The following is a 17467-nucleotide window of genomic DNA, read 5'->3' on the forward strand; positions in this document are numbered from 1 at the left end:
ACGACCAGATGAAACAATTTTTCCAGATTTCAATGAAGAGATTTTATAGTGGAGGTTTTATATGAAATTTCGGCCACTTTGGCAATTATTGCTGCGACGTTTATAGTCGGCCCTACAATCCTCGGAGTTTCTTCATTCAGCTGTACCTCTCTCTTTCCATCTTTCTCTCTCAATATAGATAGCAATCCACTGACAGATCGATTGATTTATTTTATTCCACGTGATCCCCAAACTTTTCTCTGTGATTTTCTCTCTCTATTCAGAGAGAAAAAAAACTAGAGAGGAAACGATAAAGAAATAAAAAAAGTTAAAGACAATGAGCGTATGGGGCATGTGAGTGTCGTTTATAAATAATGTAGAGAGAGAAAATCAGAAAGTGACTTTCAAGAGTTCAGATGTAGACAGGGGAACAAACTTGGCCAACAAGGAAGAAAGAATTATCACTGGTCATCCAAAAGATAAAAACAAATGGTTCTTTCATGACTCATCATGAAAGCGATTTGTTCCACAATTTCATGTGACAGTAATGATGATGTAGATGAAAATAAAGGTTAGGGGTGGGTTCTTAAATTGTTGCGACTTAGGGTAAATTATTACATAGGGTAATCAGACGCGAAGATAGGTCCGGATATTAATAAAAATTATTTTAAATTAAGCGCGTCAAAAGCGTAGGTAAAGAGCAGGCAAAGCACAGTCAAAGCACACCTAAAGTGCAGTCAAAAGCGGAGGTGACGTGGCAAGTTTTTATTGGATGTCCAAACTTATTCTCGGCGTCCGGTGACCGGATGTAATAATTTCCTGTGGCTTAGGAGGGTTTTCTGTGGCCTCCATGCTTTTAGGAGAGATTAGTACGTGTAGAGTTCGAATATTCGTTTGGACTCCAATTAGATGAAGACATTTGAATTTTCTCTCTCTTATAAACATCATATATATAAGAGAGAAAATTCATTTGTCGCCGTCCGGACTCTGCACTTAATATTTTTTTCTTTTTGTCGCATCCTAGAATATAATGCCAATGCTATTTTTTTTATTTAGTAATGTTGTATTGTTGAATTATTATTTTATTTTCTTGTAAGTTGAAAATATTTGTCTTATTTTAATTTGAAGACTTTTCTATAATGTTTAAGTCAAATAAATGCAAACTTGATAATAACGATGATTATTTCCATATTACTATAGGCTAATATTATATTAATAAACAAGATTAGCAAGTTAGTACTTAGAATTAAGCATGATAATAATTGTCTATCAACATATTAGTAGAAATTGTTACATCAAGAGTTTAAGACAAAAAGAATTATTTTGAATGTATTTTTTTTTAATAGAATGATATTAATGAATTTAATTAAAAAATAAAGTGATAATAGCACTTTTAGTGAGGGCTATTAGAGTTGTATATCAATACTATAATAGTATTTACTTTGCATTTGAAAGCATTGTGGTAGAAAATCAACCATGTAGAAGATTATATACTAATAATTCAATTATATTTAAAAGAGGTGTAGTTCCACAATTCTTCTTTGTGAAGACCTATATTGAAGAGGTTGCCATCACAGCTAATTGTCAAGCTCGAGTATTTGTAAAGCACTTAGATCATCTTCAATTGAACTGCATACCATCGTATGCTGTCTTTCATTTGCTGCATTAGAACTTCAAAATCTGACACCAAAATTCGGTAGGTGAACAATTGACGCCAATATTGGCATTGGATTGTTCACCTACTCAAAAAAATTCTAGCTTGCAATTTTGTCGAAGAAGAGCTGGAAAGAGGAGAAAAGCATGCGAAAAAGGAAAGAGATGATTATCTTCGCAAGAATCGCACGAAAGGGGAGAGAAATGAAATTCGATTGGAGATGAATTACATTATTTTGAAGTTTTACTGTATTTTAGAGTATAAAACTAACCTCAAACTAAATGTTGTCATTTTGTTTGAATAATTATAAAGATTATATTGTTGATAATTTTGATCTTTTCTTTTAACCTTAAATAGTAGTTATTATATCTAACTCCCTAATAATTTAGGTCCAATGTTTTCTTGATATTTGTTGAGCTCATGAGCAATTTGGTTGTTGCATGCTACTTTAATTATTAAGTAGATCAAATAAACTAATTATCCACAAATTAAATCTGATACAGCATATTCTCTCTCTATGAATCTCCTCTTCTCTCTAACTCAAGAAGCATACATAATAATCATTCTTTCTCTCTCTTATCCAATACTTTCTACTTTCATTCTCTCAGCAGTCTCTTTGTTATTATTTTGTGGATAAAATACTATTACTCTTCCTTATAAATACCACATCAATTCTTTATTATATATTACATCAAGGCTATTTGATTATCATGATTATGGATTAAACTCTTCTCCTAGATGGTTACTCTCCCCTTCATTAGCTCTTTTCAACTTATTGAAAACTCTATATGAGAATCAATTTCATCTATGCAACACTTAACTTAATTTTATACTCTCTTTTAATGGCCAATATTCTACACCACAAAGCATTATAAGTCTCATCACCATCTTATAAAATTTTTCCTTAAATTTTAATAGGACTTTTCGATCAGAAAATAGGCGCGATGCATTCATCCATTTCAATCATCCAACTTGAATTCTACTAATAACATCCCATCTATTTTTCCATCGATTTAAACAGCAAGCTTGAGATATCTAAAACGTGCACTTTTTTTATGATTTGATCACTCAATTTCACAATCCCACCATTATATCTATTACTACTAAAATTATACTTCATATACTCAAATTTAAATATACTTCAACAAAAATCTTTATATTCTAAAGTTGACCTCCAAAATTCAGGCTTTTCATAACTCTCTCGCTAATCTTATCATTAAGCTTATCCTTGATGTAATACAACTACAATAAAAAAATACTTGATTAAACCACATTATATTTGAACACTAATAACAACTAATGACCAAAATATAAGCATTATTAATTTTTTTAATAACTCTTGAAAGCACTTTTGTAATTCGGTGAAAATTTTATCACATGTACTTTTTCTAAATCAATAAATATCATAGGTAAATCTTCTCTACTCTCTCCTTACATCTCCATCAAACCTCTAAACAAATATATAACTTCCATAATAGACCTACCAAGAATGAATCTAAATTGATTTCAAGAAATATAAGTAGTTGGTTTTGACACTTGACAACAATACTATCAATCATATCTACTTTGATTATACCTTCTCTGATGAATCTCAACCACCATTTGAAAAGAACCTCCTTTTAAGCCCATCACTCATCATCTCGATTCTGTAGCCAACAAACAATATGAAGAAGATTACCATACTTTAGATCTTTAGTCTTCTCATTACATTTACATTTCCACCTGATCTACAAAGTGGAAACTGAATCACAAACACTCATCACATCAGAATTTGTAGAACCTCTCTTATCATTCGTCACAAAATGAATTTTCAATTATTTTCAATTGAAAAAGAATCGAATTCTGAGCATAAACAGAACCATAATTCAAGGAATGAAAAAGAAGATTAGAATGACAATCAGAAAACATAAAAAACAAGCTGAAAATACGAGTAATTCTTCAGAAAAGGTGAGCATGGGTTCTCTGTTCATATCGACACACAAACGAGAGAGAGAGAGAGAGAGAGAGAGAGACAAAATTTAGCAGGGAAGGGAATCTAAACTATAAATACAAACAATATTCTTATGTTCTTAGCACAGTGCATACAATATGATCCAGTCAAGTAAGTTCTGTGCCATTGAGGGTGTTCCAGATGGAAAGCATATGTACCAAAACAGCATTTGCCATTGTTGGCAAGTTAAAAGTTTCTGGAGAAAAGAAACTCAAACAAGCATGTTAAAGTCACATATCTACAAAGAACACCTAATCTCCAGGTACAGTTCAGAATACCTTCGGAATACAGTCACAGTTGGGAAGAGGCCAAGAGAAATCGGAGAATTAATTCGGTTACCTTTCTCTATGGCAGTCGTAGAAGCTCATCCTCTAGCTTCACCATGGCTGGAGTTTTTTGCTTGGTGCATGGAAACAAAGAAAAAGTACCAGATCCATGAAAAATTGGTTTCTAGCATAGCATGGTATCTCAACATTTACAAGAATTACATCGAGGATTCCATCTGAATGAGCCCAATAACACCATTGAGGCAAACTCCAGGACAGATATGATCTAGTGTGTGTGTAACTTAGTGAGAAAGAAAATTTTGATTCAATCCGCAAACTCCCGAGCCTGCAATTCAAGGTATTACTTATCCAGATGCATTAGAATTAAAATACATATCATTAACACTATCATATTTTGAGTGATGGGAAGAACCAAAAAAAACAAAAAGAGAGAGAGAACAGAAAATCTAGCTGGTAGCTCACCACACACGTCCATCACCGACGAATATCATCGCTGGTATTACTGCCATGAAGGCTGCTGCTTGAAAGTGAATCTTTCCGGTTCCCAACCGCCATCTGGTTCCTTCCTTTTTAACACAGCACCTGCAACTTGATATAGCCTTGCTTGCTCGTCCATGAAGCTCTGCGAGCTGGCAGCATGAAGCTGTCTTGTTGAGGACACTCTGTCGTCTTTTACTTCATCTGCAGTTCCCGGACCTGCATTGAGATCTAGACATTGCCGCCCCCATTTCCTACTACCATCAGATCCACCACCTGCACTGCCTTCTGGTAGACTTACCATGTAGGGTCTGGCATAAGGGGATGAAACAGCACCTGCAGCTCCAACAAGCGGAGAAGGGATGGGAGGGAAGTATGGTCCCCCAGATGAAGAATCAACATAGTTTGTTGATCCAGCAGAGAAAGATGTAGATACCAAAGGAAAACTGGAGCCAAAGGGAAAACCAGCATAAGAAAATGCAGTTGCAGCTGGCGAAAAAGCCATGGCTGGCGAAGATGGAAGTACTGGTCCTCGATATATATCACTTCCGAACGAACCGGCATTGGTTACGGTCCCCAAAATCCTCTGGGCCCCTGCAGCTGCAACCATTGGGTAAGTTTGCTCTCTATCAGACAAGAATGATGGAATAGTAACCGCCGGGTAGGAGTTACCAGCTGGAAACCAGCCAGTTCCCAGTTCAGCATTATTCATTCTGAGACCAACAATAGGAGGAACAAATGGTATATTATTACTGTTCTTCATATTTTGGCTTCTTGGAAGTGGCTCTGTAACGACATCATCAATGCCAGGTCCATTGTTAAGATCAAAGTCCCTTAACATATAGACCTCACCATTAGGGAATCCATTTGCCGCTGGCTTTGTGGGCAACAGTGGTACTTCCAATCGATGGTTGGTGCTGGCCAAGAACTGACCATTTTCTGCACCTTCATCAACTCTGTTCAAATCAAGATCAAGTCCTCCACCAGCTTTTGCAGGTAAATCACGGTTACTAATCACACCTGACTCAGAACCTGTTGTCTGAGCAGAGCTCTGAGAAGCTACATCTTCCAAAGATCTGTCATCAGGAACGTTGAGATCAATTTCCAATGGAGGACGTCCCTGCTTTGTCGTGGTAGAGTCCGATGACTGCACATCAGAAGTATTGAGCGGCATCTCCAAAACCTTTCTAGGCTCTGCAGGGCGAAATGCACTAGTAGCAGCAGAGCCTTTCCATCCCAGTTCACCCTTACTCTTCAACAAATTTTCAGGAGGCATAAAAGATCCTTTCGCTGGAGCAGCAACAGTTATGGGAGCTGGCGATCCGTTTAGAATGGGCGAAGAAGATGAAAGAGATGAGAAACTTGAGATTCTTATTGCAGGCGAGTAAACAGGTGCAGCTGCTGAAATTGGCTCAACCTGATTCACATCATCTCCAAGTATACCTTCATTTAAGTCAAAGTCAAGCTTAGCCCCGGCATCTTGCTCGGTAGTGGTAGCAAATGACAAAATGTCAGCTGAAACTTCCTCCTTTCTTTCTCCATCAGCGGCAGATATTTTAGCAGATGCCTCAGCTTCCCTATGTACAGTGGGCATTTGATCACGATCACCCGAACCTACGGTCTCTGCACCATTGGGCTTGCCATGAGTGCTGGAAACTGATGCAAGATATGCTTTGTTGCTTGTGGCAGGGATGGTTGATCCATTCCTTTCAGTCTGGTCTTGGCATCGACCATCTGAGCTATCAATCATCTTACTTTTTGTTGAATCAGCATTTTCTGGGCATGGAAGCTTATCAATAAGAGAGGAAGCAGGTCCATCAACCCCCTTTCTTTCCACCACTGTTTCGGTTTCATTAACAGAAAGTGGTTTTTGTCCGGTTAATGTGGCAGTAACCTGAACACTCTCCTCAAAAGGATGAGCTGTTGATGAATCCCCAATCACTAATTTATCAATATTTTTACAAGATGCAGAACCCTCAGAGTCAATCCCGTGAGGCAAAGATTTGCGAATAGAATCAGATGTGAACTTGCTTCCTTCTACAATCGTTTCATGAACAGAGCAGCTGGTTTTGATTTGATCTGTTGGGCTCCTTACCTCAGAATTGCAATCTGTAAGAACATCTGCAACCTGCCCACCAATCCTCCGATCATCCTGGTTCTGATGTTCATCCTCCTCCCGCTTTTCTTTTATATCTGTAAGATTAAAAACATACGACAATAATTCTTGACATTAATCCAATGACAAAACAATGTTCCACAGTTTTTTTACAAATAATCGTACCAGGAAGAAGCCCATTTTGTTGAGTTCTGTCTTCTAACACAGGGGTGGCACCAATGTTATCACATGGGAAGTTCACACCCACCTCTTGTATCTCATCCTTAGGAAACAAGGGAATATTATTCTTTCCATGCTTCTCAGAGTTGAAATCAGTATTTTCATCGTAAGGGCCAAGATTTCGAAACCCAGAATCGCCAGCAGAAAACCTAGACTTAGCCTCATTTATGCCACTGCAAGGGCCCTCAGTTGCAGGAGAACCTCCTGGAGATGGAGGGGGTGAAACTATATCAGATTTGGAAATTTCTCCTGCAGCCACACTCGCAAGTAAATTCATGCCTATATCATCTCCTCCTGATAAAGGTGTAGTAGCCTCAGAATATTTAGCACAACTTTCAATCAACGCATTCATGGAGCTAAAAGAATTCCTCATCTTGGGTTCACTAACATTGACACCCTTATCATTACCTGATGATGAACAGGCAGTTCTAGAAATTTCTATAGCCCTCAGAGTTTCATCAGCCGTTCTTACTTCTTCATTAGGTATAATAGCAGGTGATCTATCACCCTCATCACATGCGACTAATCCCTCCTTAACATCATTGCTTTGCCATGATTCTCCATTGAAATCTGCAGGAGTATAAGTTCTAACAACATCATCCCTTCCATTCACCTTCCGATCTCCACGCTCAGGTTTATCTGGGACACCAGGAGATGATGCTCTGCTACCAGCTGAAGGGTCTTCCAAGGAGCCTCCGCTGGTGCTTCTTGCAGGGCTGCGACCAGGATTAGGAAGCCTAACAATCAATCTATGATTACTTCCATGGTCTGAAGCAGACGCATCCGTTGTTTTCTCATAATTTATCCCAGCCTGACTTAACTTCTCACTCGTCGAATTCCTGACAAGTAAGACTGATTTGCTTGCATTAGAATCCTTGTGCCCCCCAGATATATTGCTAGCTATAAAACCATTGTTAGACTTTCGTTGGCGTGATGAACCGCCAGAGGTCTTATTGGCATTCACTGATCCTGCAGTAGAGCTCCTAGCATCTTCCTTCAAGGAAGAGCCAACAGTCTTCCCATGATCACTCGAGCAAGACTGGCTTGAACTGCTGCTCTTTTCCTCCTTCACTACAATCTGTGGCAGATCAGAAATCCCGCTGCCAACAGCAACTTTTGAAAGCACCTCCTTTGAGTTAATTATTCCAGATGACAAAGAAGATGCTTGCTGTTTCCCAGATCCCACAATAACAGCTGTCGACTTCACAGTATCTGCATGAACAGACTTCCCAGCTAAGCTCTTTGATGTGGATTGCTGAGTTATTGAACTTTTCAACGATAAATCACCCGATCCAGTTCGCCTGTTTCCTACATGTGAAACCTCAGAGAAACCCTGTTTGACCGGCCATGCCATGGCTTGGCCAGATCCAACAGGTTTTGCATCATTAGTCTTCATTTCCGCATCAACTCTTTTCTTCCATGTGTCCACGAGACTTCTAGCTTTCTTCTGAATCTCCACGTTCTTATGACTGCGCAAATGATTTACAGACTTTCCAATATTACAAGTCTGGAGGGCATTAAGATTGACAGGCAACTTATCTAGCGCACGAAGCAAAGCCAACAGAAGCTCTTCCACAGCTTTATCACTCTCTTTGGGACTATTCCTATCACCAGCTTTCCCTTTGTGAGCCTCTTGAAGCCATTCATCCAAAACAGGCACGCCCCTGATCTGTACAAACTTGTTCAGGCAGTCTACCCTATCTGTAGCTGCAATCACATCTGCTAATAGAACCCGACAAGTTAAATCTATTTTCTTACTATTATCAACTTGCATCAGTTGAACCAGCTTCTCAACCCCATCAGTACTTGTAAGGGCCCCTTTATCTGTTATTTTAGAGATCTCAGACTTAAACATGTTGTTGTCAAAGTTGCAACCAGTAGAATCACCATCATCGGCTTTCGAAGCCCGATCTCGCTTGTTAGGGTCGGTTACATGGTCACCCCTGTCCCTCTTCTTACCCTTGAGTTGAGAAGAAAAGGAAGTCCCACTGTTCTGTACACTATCTGAACCAGATTTTAACTGCTCCGCCGATGCTGGACCATTCAATCGCTTTGGAGAGCGTCCCCCAGACTGCACTGCAGCATGCATTTCTAGCCGAGTCTTATCCAATAGTTGATCTACTTCTTCCTGATGTTCCTGACATAAAACGTCAGTGTCATAAGGAAGCATTAATCATTTAAAAATCATCCATGTTTTGTATACAAGTAGAGAAAGAAATTCAAGGTAGAAAAGTTTACATTTATATAATCCTGATCTGTTAGCCACCATAAACACTTATTAGCTATGTCATATACTCTCCTACACACAAATGAAGATATTCCCAATGGCAGGTCAACACCCTTGCGGAGAAATGCTACTTTACAAGGATGAAGCAAAGAAGCAGCCGATATTACGTCCTTGTGGAACGAGTAAAAGACTTCGTTGGGAGCTGCTTCTGGTAAAATGCCTTTTGCAAGCTTTACGTCAGCAGGTCGGTAAAGCCAATTTACACATAATTTGAGATGAGCCTCTTTGTCAGTCGAAAACCACCGTATTATTCCAATAAAAGGTGGGGCATTGCCAGCCTGGAAAAGTGCACAGTCACCCACTTGAATTTTCCGGCCGTCCTGCTAAGCAAAGATACATGTTATCTTAATTGCATAAAAGACAGATCTAACAAGTAATTACCAAACTATCTTCATAAAAATTCAAAGAATAACATATATTGAAAGAGACAAAATAAGAAGATATAAGGATATTTCAACACAATCATAGGTAAGTTATGCATGGCAGAAACAAAATACTAGGAAGTTGCTTTAAGAAACAGAAAGAAAGCCGTCCCAAATGAAGCCATAGTAAAACTTTTTTTTCAGAAGCCCAAGGTGATCAAGATATTACAGATTTTCACCAAATTATATAATGATAAACAAGCACCCGCTTTCAGGAACACAAAAAAGAAATTAGCATGCAGAAAGACAGCCTGCTATAGCTTAAAACTCTTGCCACAGTAACATTATAAAGTTTAGCAATCGATACAGCAAAATCTGTTAATATCAAAGTTCTACTTGCCAACAAAGAGTTAAAAAGCATTAGAAAAAAAAAATACACAACCGGCGCACAACTTAAAAAACTATCAGACCATCAACAAGGACCAACATCTTAAACATTAAATCATTCAATAATAACAAAAAATGAGTCATCCATATAAGATAAGCTGCCTCTTGTATTGACAAAACACACCGAACCAAAGAATCAAGGTGAATGGACTGGCTAAGAAAAAATGCACACGCACCAAAGTGAGAAAGAGTCAAGAAAATGTCATTTATTTACTCCATGACATCCCTCAAACAATAATTCAAGGAAAAAAGAGAACGTAATATTATAGAAAACAAAATATAGAAGAGCAGAAATTTCTTATAATATTCAGGATCATATAAGATCAAAGTATTTTCAAGTGTACCATAGGCATAACCGCATAAATACAAATCAAGAATTTGAAGCACAATAACCATGAAATCCAAAAGATAAGAAAGTGCAAATATTGATGCTTTTTGGACTAAATGCTTCTTCTGCACACTCTTTAATACAATACATTGAAGATAGAGAGCATTCATATCCCCAAAACTTTCTATATATCCATTTTCTCTCTTTAAAAATCAATACAACAACAACATCAAGCCTTTATCCCACTCCGTGGGATAGGCTACATGAATCCTTTTACTCCACTGTTTCCTGTTAAGAGTCGAATTCTCCTTTAAATCTAATAAAAAAAAGGTCATTACTAATATTTTCTAACAAAGTCTTTTAGGCCTACCTCTACCTTTCTTAATCTCTTTAAAAATCAATAAATAAATAAAATTTAACTGAACATATTCTTGTGCAACTTCTATTTCAAAAATTACAATAGCAAATATGATAACATTAAGCCTGAAAAACACACTAACACTTCAAAGTTGTATGCATTAGAGATTTTTTGAATTTGCACAAGTATGATGAAGGAAAAAAAACAAAGATTAAAAAAACAATATGCTAAACCTCCGAATGCAAGAAATATATACAAATACACTTTCCATTAACAAAGCTTTGTATATAATAACAGCACAAAATTGGAGCCATTGTCCATTGGGTAAATTATATGAAGGTCATGTCACTTGAAGGCCTTATGGGTTATCAGGGAATAAATAAGTTTTCTCTAATACAAAGTTTAGAGAAAGATAAAATAGAAAAAATCCACCTTCTAGAAAAATTGAATACTACATGAAAGCTACTTAAATTATTGCTTCAAAAAATTCAAGAGATCTTAATATAAGGAGAGATATATTAAGATGTCAAAGCAATCAAGTTCTGCAAGGATTTCTTTCACACTTTTTCATAGATAGGAACGCTTACAGCAACATCTTCCTTTATTTTATTAATTTAGACAACAATAGATAAAACAGAAGAGTCCAAATCCATATTTCACATAACAAAATAAAGGGAATTTTCACATAATGAAGGTTGAGCAAGCTTATAGAAGTAGAATTAAACAGTATGAAGTTGCTTCAGAGACTGCTGATCCTTAAAGTCAAAATTATCCAATTGTATATAAATTTAATTGCGTAAGATATATCATAATTATGTTCCCAAACAGTAAATGGCAGGGGACTAATAATTATGTTAATCCTTGAGCTCTAGCTTGTCAAACATTGATACCAAGATTATTATGAAGATGATACAAATGACAACTAGTCCATAATAAAACATATAGATCATTATACCGCCAAGAAAACAAAATTAGTTTAGAAAGGATAAAACCTGCAAACCATGCTAGAAGGGGAAAAAGTTTAGTCTTCATAATTATACAAACTTTCCAGTAAAGCCCCTATAAGAAAGAAAGAAAAAATGAACTCTTTGTGAAAAATAAAATGACAGTTCATCACAATTTTACAAAACTAAAGCAATGCAAGCACTCATTTGCATTGTCAGTCTACCAGCTCCAATTTGTTCACAAATGAAATCATTATGATGAAGAAGTAGGCTATCAATAAATCAGACGCTCTTGACGTGCAAAGAAAGAAATAAAAGCTATGCATCAAGAGAATGCAAAATATGAACAAGTTCATCCTGTTAACAAGCAATTCGTGTTTTTTCCTTGGGGATAAAAGACAAAAATAACAATGCAAACCATCCCGACTGAAACAAGGACACCCTGCTCAACACATCCCAAAATTTCCCGTAAAACAACTGTGAACAAAGAAACACAATCGAAATACCCGATTCTTTACGATCCACAACGGAAAACCTCCCAGAATACAATCAGCAGTTCAAAAACCTAAGTTTTATAACCCAGACCAACAAATCCCAAGACCCGAATCAAGGCCACGAATCCTTCAATCTGAAAACAGGCTCAAAAACAGAAAAACCAATAATCCCCTTCACAGGCTGCCTCCTTCCTCTAATTGAGTTCCTCTGACTTATAGAGACCTGCATACCCACGCCTAACCAAGACCAAAGAAAAGGATTTACCTTCAAGAATGAATCTGCAGAGGTCTGGACCAAATTGGCCGCCGGAGATGGTGGCTGTAGAATCACAGCCGGTTTCTCTACTGCTGCTGCTGTACCGGGCGCAGGGACCGACCACATGTGCTGCCTCCGTTTCCTCTCTTCACCTTGCCGCCCATGCATAGCCTTGCATCTTCCCCGCCGTTGTTGGTTCCGATCCCTCGTCCTCCCCGTGCGAGACACATCAATTCCCCACCTTTGGACTAATCCCCTTGTTCCCGATGACGGAACCAATAAACCCCTAGGCACCGACCTTCTACCGCAACACCGATCCGGGAAACCCTAGATCCGCCGCGGTCACGCTCATCCACCGATCAAAAACGCCGAAACCCTAATTCTCACAGCGGGCATCAACGACTGAACGACGACCTATCGAATCAAATCGGGCGACCGAGAGAACGGGAAAGGACACGAAAGACGAAAAGCAATGGATTTCTGAGAGATTTGGGTCGCGGAAACCGCGATCTGAGAGAGAGAGAGAGAGAGAGAGAGATGGATATTGCCTTATTGGAGAGACCACGCAAGACGGCAAAGAGCGGAAATGTGTACTTGGTAGAAGAAAGCGGGCAGTTCGGGCAGCGTAAACGGGCAACAATTGGCAAGCGTGCGACGGGCGAACTTCGCACATGCGAGGGGTTAATCTGCGCGCATCGCGCCTGCGTGTGGTTTTTTAATTTGAACAAATGACATAATAATTTGTTTTGTTTTTATAAAATATCAATAATCCATTTTTAGTAGAGGTGAGGTTTTTTTGTTAGTTATTAATTGTTGGTAAGTTTGTGAGAATCAAACTAATAAAATAAATAAATAAATAAATTGAACTAAAATAATAGAGGTTTATAATTTAATGATTTAATAGAGTTTGAGTCAAATAATATTATTGTAGTAGACTAACATATTTGTTGTGGTAGATTGATATATACTTTAGCATTCAAGTTTTGTACAAAAATCTAGCACATAAATAGATAAGAGAGAGGGGCGAGAGAGTCATAAGAGGCACTAAGATTTTTATGTGAAAAATCTTGATAATGATAAAAATCCCAATGCATTGCTCAGTTAAAATGGTTCAACTGGTGTTTATTGTTTATTAAAAATGATCGGGCGGGGGGGGGGGGGGGGGGGGTGGGGGGGGGGGGGGGGTAGCATGATATAGTAATATATGTCATTGACCACATTTCATGGTGGTGGCTGGAAGAATAAAATGTTAAGGGAACCACTCTCAAGAGAAAGTTGATATGTTCATTTGGTTCGCATGATGATGGAGGTTGGAAGGACCTTAATCGGCAAGCAATGGAGGTTGGATGGACTATAGTCAACGAACAATGGTGGTTGGAAGGATCGCAGTTGGCGGGTGACAGAGGTTAGATGGATCATAGTCGACGTGTGATAGAGGTTGGAGGGATCGTATTCGACAGGCGACATTGGTTGGAGGGACCGTAGTCGACGGGCGACGATGGTTTAAGGGACTATAGTCGACATGTGGTGGAGGTCACAGGGACCGTAGTCGGTTGGCAACAGTGGCCAGACGGATTGTAGTTGGCGGGCGACAACAGTAGAAAGGACTGTAATCGGTGGACAATGATGATCCTATGGACCATAGTTAGCGGGCGATGTTGGTTGGAGGGACCGTAGTTCGAAAGAGACTATGGTCCGAGGGACCGCAGTCGGCAAGTGGCAGAGGTTGTAGGGGTCGTAGTCGGCGGGAGACAGTGGTAAGTAAATAAGGTAGTTTAGGCGTTATGTATGTAAACATAATAGTTTTAATTGTTATGTATGTAAAAATTCATTTTATATTTTGGAAAAAATTTAGATAAATATAAATTTTGAATCAATAATTGTCAAAATCTCATAATACTTTTGTATGACTTACATAATTATATAATTCATCCATTATCATCATAAAAATATGAAAATGAGTATATTAATTTTTTTCTTATGCATGCCCCTAGTCATGATTAATATGAATATTTTATATGAACTAAACTGATGCAATGAGTTGAATGTAAACTATAATATCACTTATTTGCTATGTTATATATGTTGTAAAATATGTGCATGTAAGAAAGACTTGCTAGAAATAATTGCTTGATTTAGTTTTGCTAAAGATATGTTACCATGTACAGGAGGGTGGACAAACAGGCTTTATTTTAAAATAAGGTTTGTTGTGGTGTAACCCTAAATTATATAAAAATAGAGGCATAAGAGACAGATTTGTATGATATTTTTTAAAGAAAACATATTGATACAATATGATACATCGACAGACAAGAAGTGACAACTTCTGATGTGAAAGTCACATGACTTAAATGACTTGTGATATGATTGTTTTCTATAAAATATATGTTATAATCGATACAAGTATATGATAGGACCGATAAAATTGATACAAAAGTATATCATATATATGAATTGCATGATTTATATGATATATATGTATAACATATACACTGTACGACATGCATATAAAAAAGATGTGTATTGATATATTATTTTGTTATATAAACTATTATGTAATTATTGTGTATAGAATTGACAAAACTTATTGACCATTGTTAATTTAGTTAATGATTATTGATCATGAATTGCGTTGCTTACACTGATTTTATTGTTTTTATGACATTAAATTGATTATATTGTTTGTCACATAGTTTATTATTGATAGTGATTTAATGACTATTTACAAACTATTTTTATTACCTTGCATTAATTTTGATTATAGGTTTTGGTAACTAACTTAGGTGTTGGTGAGGATAGATCCGAGATTCAGATTTTATTTTATTTATGCATTTTTTTTATAAATTTTATTCTTTTGTAGTTTAAAGCTAAAAGATAAAATGATGAATGTATGAATTGAATTCTTTACTATTATATATGAATTTTGAGTAAATGAATATAATTTTATATTTGGTATTTACATGATTTTTAGTTGTTTAAGTTGCATTGATTTATGCTGGTGAATTCATAGAACCTCTGATTGATTAATTAAGAGATTAAAATAGATAATTTTTATAAAATTTTATCTTGGGGCCTTATAGATGCATTCTTAAATCTCTATAAAACCTCTGATGGAACAAGAAAGTTTAAGTGAAATCAAGGTTATGATAACAAGTGCACTCTGATATCTTTAGTATTTATGTGAAAGTATAAGTGATGCTTCTGAAATCAAAGAAAGAAAAAAAAAAAAGTTCACTATGATGATCCCAATAATTTTTTTATTAGTGATTTGTTTCTTTTTGTTGATTTATTGAATATTTAAATAAATTGTTATTAATATTTAAATAGATATTAATATTTGTGATGGGATTATCAAAGAAGTCTACTGAAATAGTTGTGCTCACTCAATGGATGTTTTGACATTTTAGGAAGAGGAAAGGCCTAACGGAGTAGAGAAGGGTAAAACCGTAAAAACATGGTTGAGGTATTTTGTAATACAATATAATTCTTTTGATGCATAGATTAAATATAAAATGGATTAGTGTATTTGAGTTTTGAGAAGTAGAATGAAATGATGTTTGATATTATTATATGTCGAGCACTTAATTATTACTTAATGACTAATATTAATCAAAAGTTCTCTATCGTTATCCATAGTATAAATAACTATAAGGGCTTGTGCCTCTTATAATTAAAGGTATTTTACTTGGTCACGGCCTAGAGGGGAGGTCTATGTTGATATCTAGAGAGAGATTGTGCCTCCGAATTTCTTAAAAGTTGTAATTTTACAATTCGAATAATTTAAAATGCTATGACATGTATTTTTGGACTCTACAAGCTTCGATGCTAAAATAAGGGGGTAACTTATATATCATCAAAAATTTATCTTGATTCGAATGAATCTTAAGGCAAAATTGAATTGGAAACTTCCAAAATTAAATTTGGAGCCATATAAACTTTGATTTCTTTAAACTTATAGTCAAATTTAACATCTCAAAAAGACAAAACAAACGACATCAAATTCGACCCAATCGAAGCTCAAATGGGTCCAAATCGAAGACCTAAAGCATATTTGGAAAGTTCAAACTATAAATTGGACGACCAAACATTTCTAAATGTGGCATGCTTATAATCTAATCGAGTGGCTTGACGAGATGAATCCAACGAGCCTAAGATCGTTTAATTTTAACACCATTTAGGCATTCAAATGCCCAATAAACAGTGCATGATTAAGGGAATCAATATCAAACGTCCATTCAAATGACTCTAAACCTATCATTGATCTCCCTCATATTTACTGATCATGTCACTCTAAGAAAACTATAAATGGACCTCTCATTCCTTATGGGGAGGGAGAGAGAATCGAATCAAGGAAGAGAAGAAAGAGAGAGAAACTAGAGTTCTCTTGCCACCAGACTCCTCGACCACCGTCGAACTAACGATCGTCATCGGACTATCGTCGAATTTTCACTTGACCATCGATTGACATTGAACTTCCGCCTGACCACTGATTATCGCCGGACTTTCTTACATCCACCAATTATTGCCAAATTAACACTTAGGCACCACATGAAGCCAAATTTTACATCCGATTACCGACTGTTGTTGGTTCCTTTGACAATAGTTTTTTTCTTACCATTGTCACTTGCCGACTACAGACCTTACAACCTCCGTCACAGGATAATAATCTATCTAACCACAGTCGCACACTGATTATGGTCCCTCTAACCTCTATCGTCAGACAACAGTCTTTCTAACCACTTTTGTCCACCAACTACGATCCTTCTGACCTCCATCGCAAGACAATAATCTTTATAATTATTATTGCCCCACTGACTACGGTCCTTTTGATCTCCGCCGCCATACAACAATCTTTCTAACCACTGTTGCCCACCAACTACGGTCCTTCCGACCTCCATCACTAGACAACGGTCTTTCTGACCACTATTGCCCATCGACTACAGTCCTTTCAACCTCCTTTGCTAAACTACAATCTTTTTGACCACTATCACATGCCTATTAGTCTATTACAGTCCGTCTGACTTTCATAGCTAAACTAAAATTCTTCTGACCTCTGTTGCTAGACTACGATCATTTTGACCACCATCACCTAACTACGATCCTTCTGACCTCCGTAGTCTGCTGATTATGGTGATGTTGTTTAAATGACATGCCAATACTGATTTTTCAAATTCCCACCATGTAATGCACTTTATATGATGTATATTTACTAAATCAAGCCAAGACCTTCCCTCAATGAAGAGCCTCATTTGTAAGTGACTGCAAACAC

General features: G+C 36.9%; 1 protein-coding gene across 4 annotated transcripts; it reads right to left on the minus strand.

Annotated features, from left to right (window-relative positions):
• Positions 1-3542: 3542 nt before the first annotated feature.
• Positions 3543-12765, minus strand: LOC110111686. 4 transcript variants are annotated; one of them, XM_020843666.2, is made up of 5 exons: positions 12208-12765; positions 8961-9332; positions 6669-8859; positions 4373-6580; positions 3543-4235 (listed from the first exon to the last, which is right to left on the minus strand). In XM_020843666.2, the coding sequence occupies exons 1-4, from the start codon at positions 12364-12366 to the stop codon at positions 4410-4412; spliced, it is 4893 nt and encodes a 1630-aa protein (XP_020699325.1). In that variant the 5' UTR covers positions 12367-12765; the 3' UTR covers positions 3543-4235; positions 4373-4409. The 4 variants fall into 4 exon arrangements, with proteins under 4 accessions (XP_020699325.1, XP_020699326.1, XP_020699327.1 ...); XM_020843667.2 differs by having other exon boundaries at positions 3550-6580; positions 8961-9329; XM_020843668.2 differs by having other exon boundaries at positions 3550-6580; positions 6669-8850.
• Positions 12766-17467: the final 4702 nt, after the last annotated feature.

The sequence above is a fragment of the Dendrobium catenatum genome, unplaced genomic scaffold (assembly GCF_001605985.2).
Source record: "Dendrobium catenatum unplaced genomic scaffold, ASM160598v2 fragScaff_scaffold_1446, whole genome shotgun sequence".
In the NCBI taxonomy this organism is placed as follows: Eukaryota; Viridiplantae; Streptophyta; class Magnoliopsida; order Asparagales; family Orchidaceae; genus Dendrobium; species Dendrobium catenatum.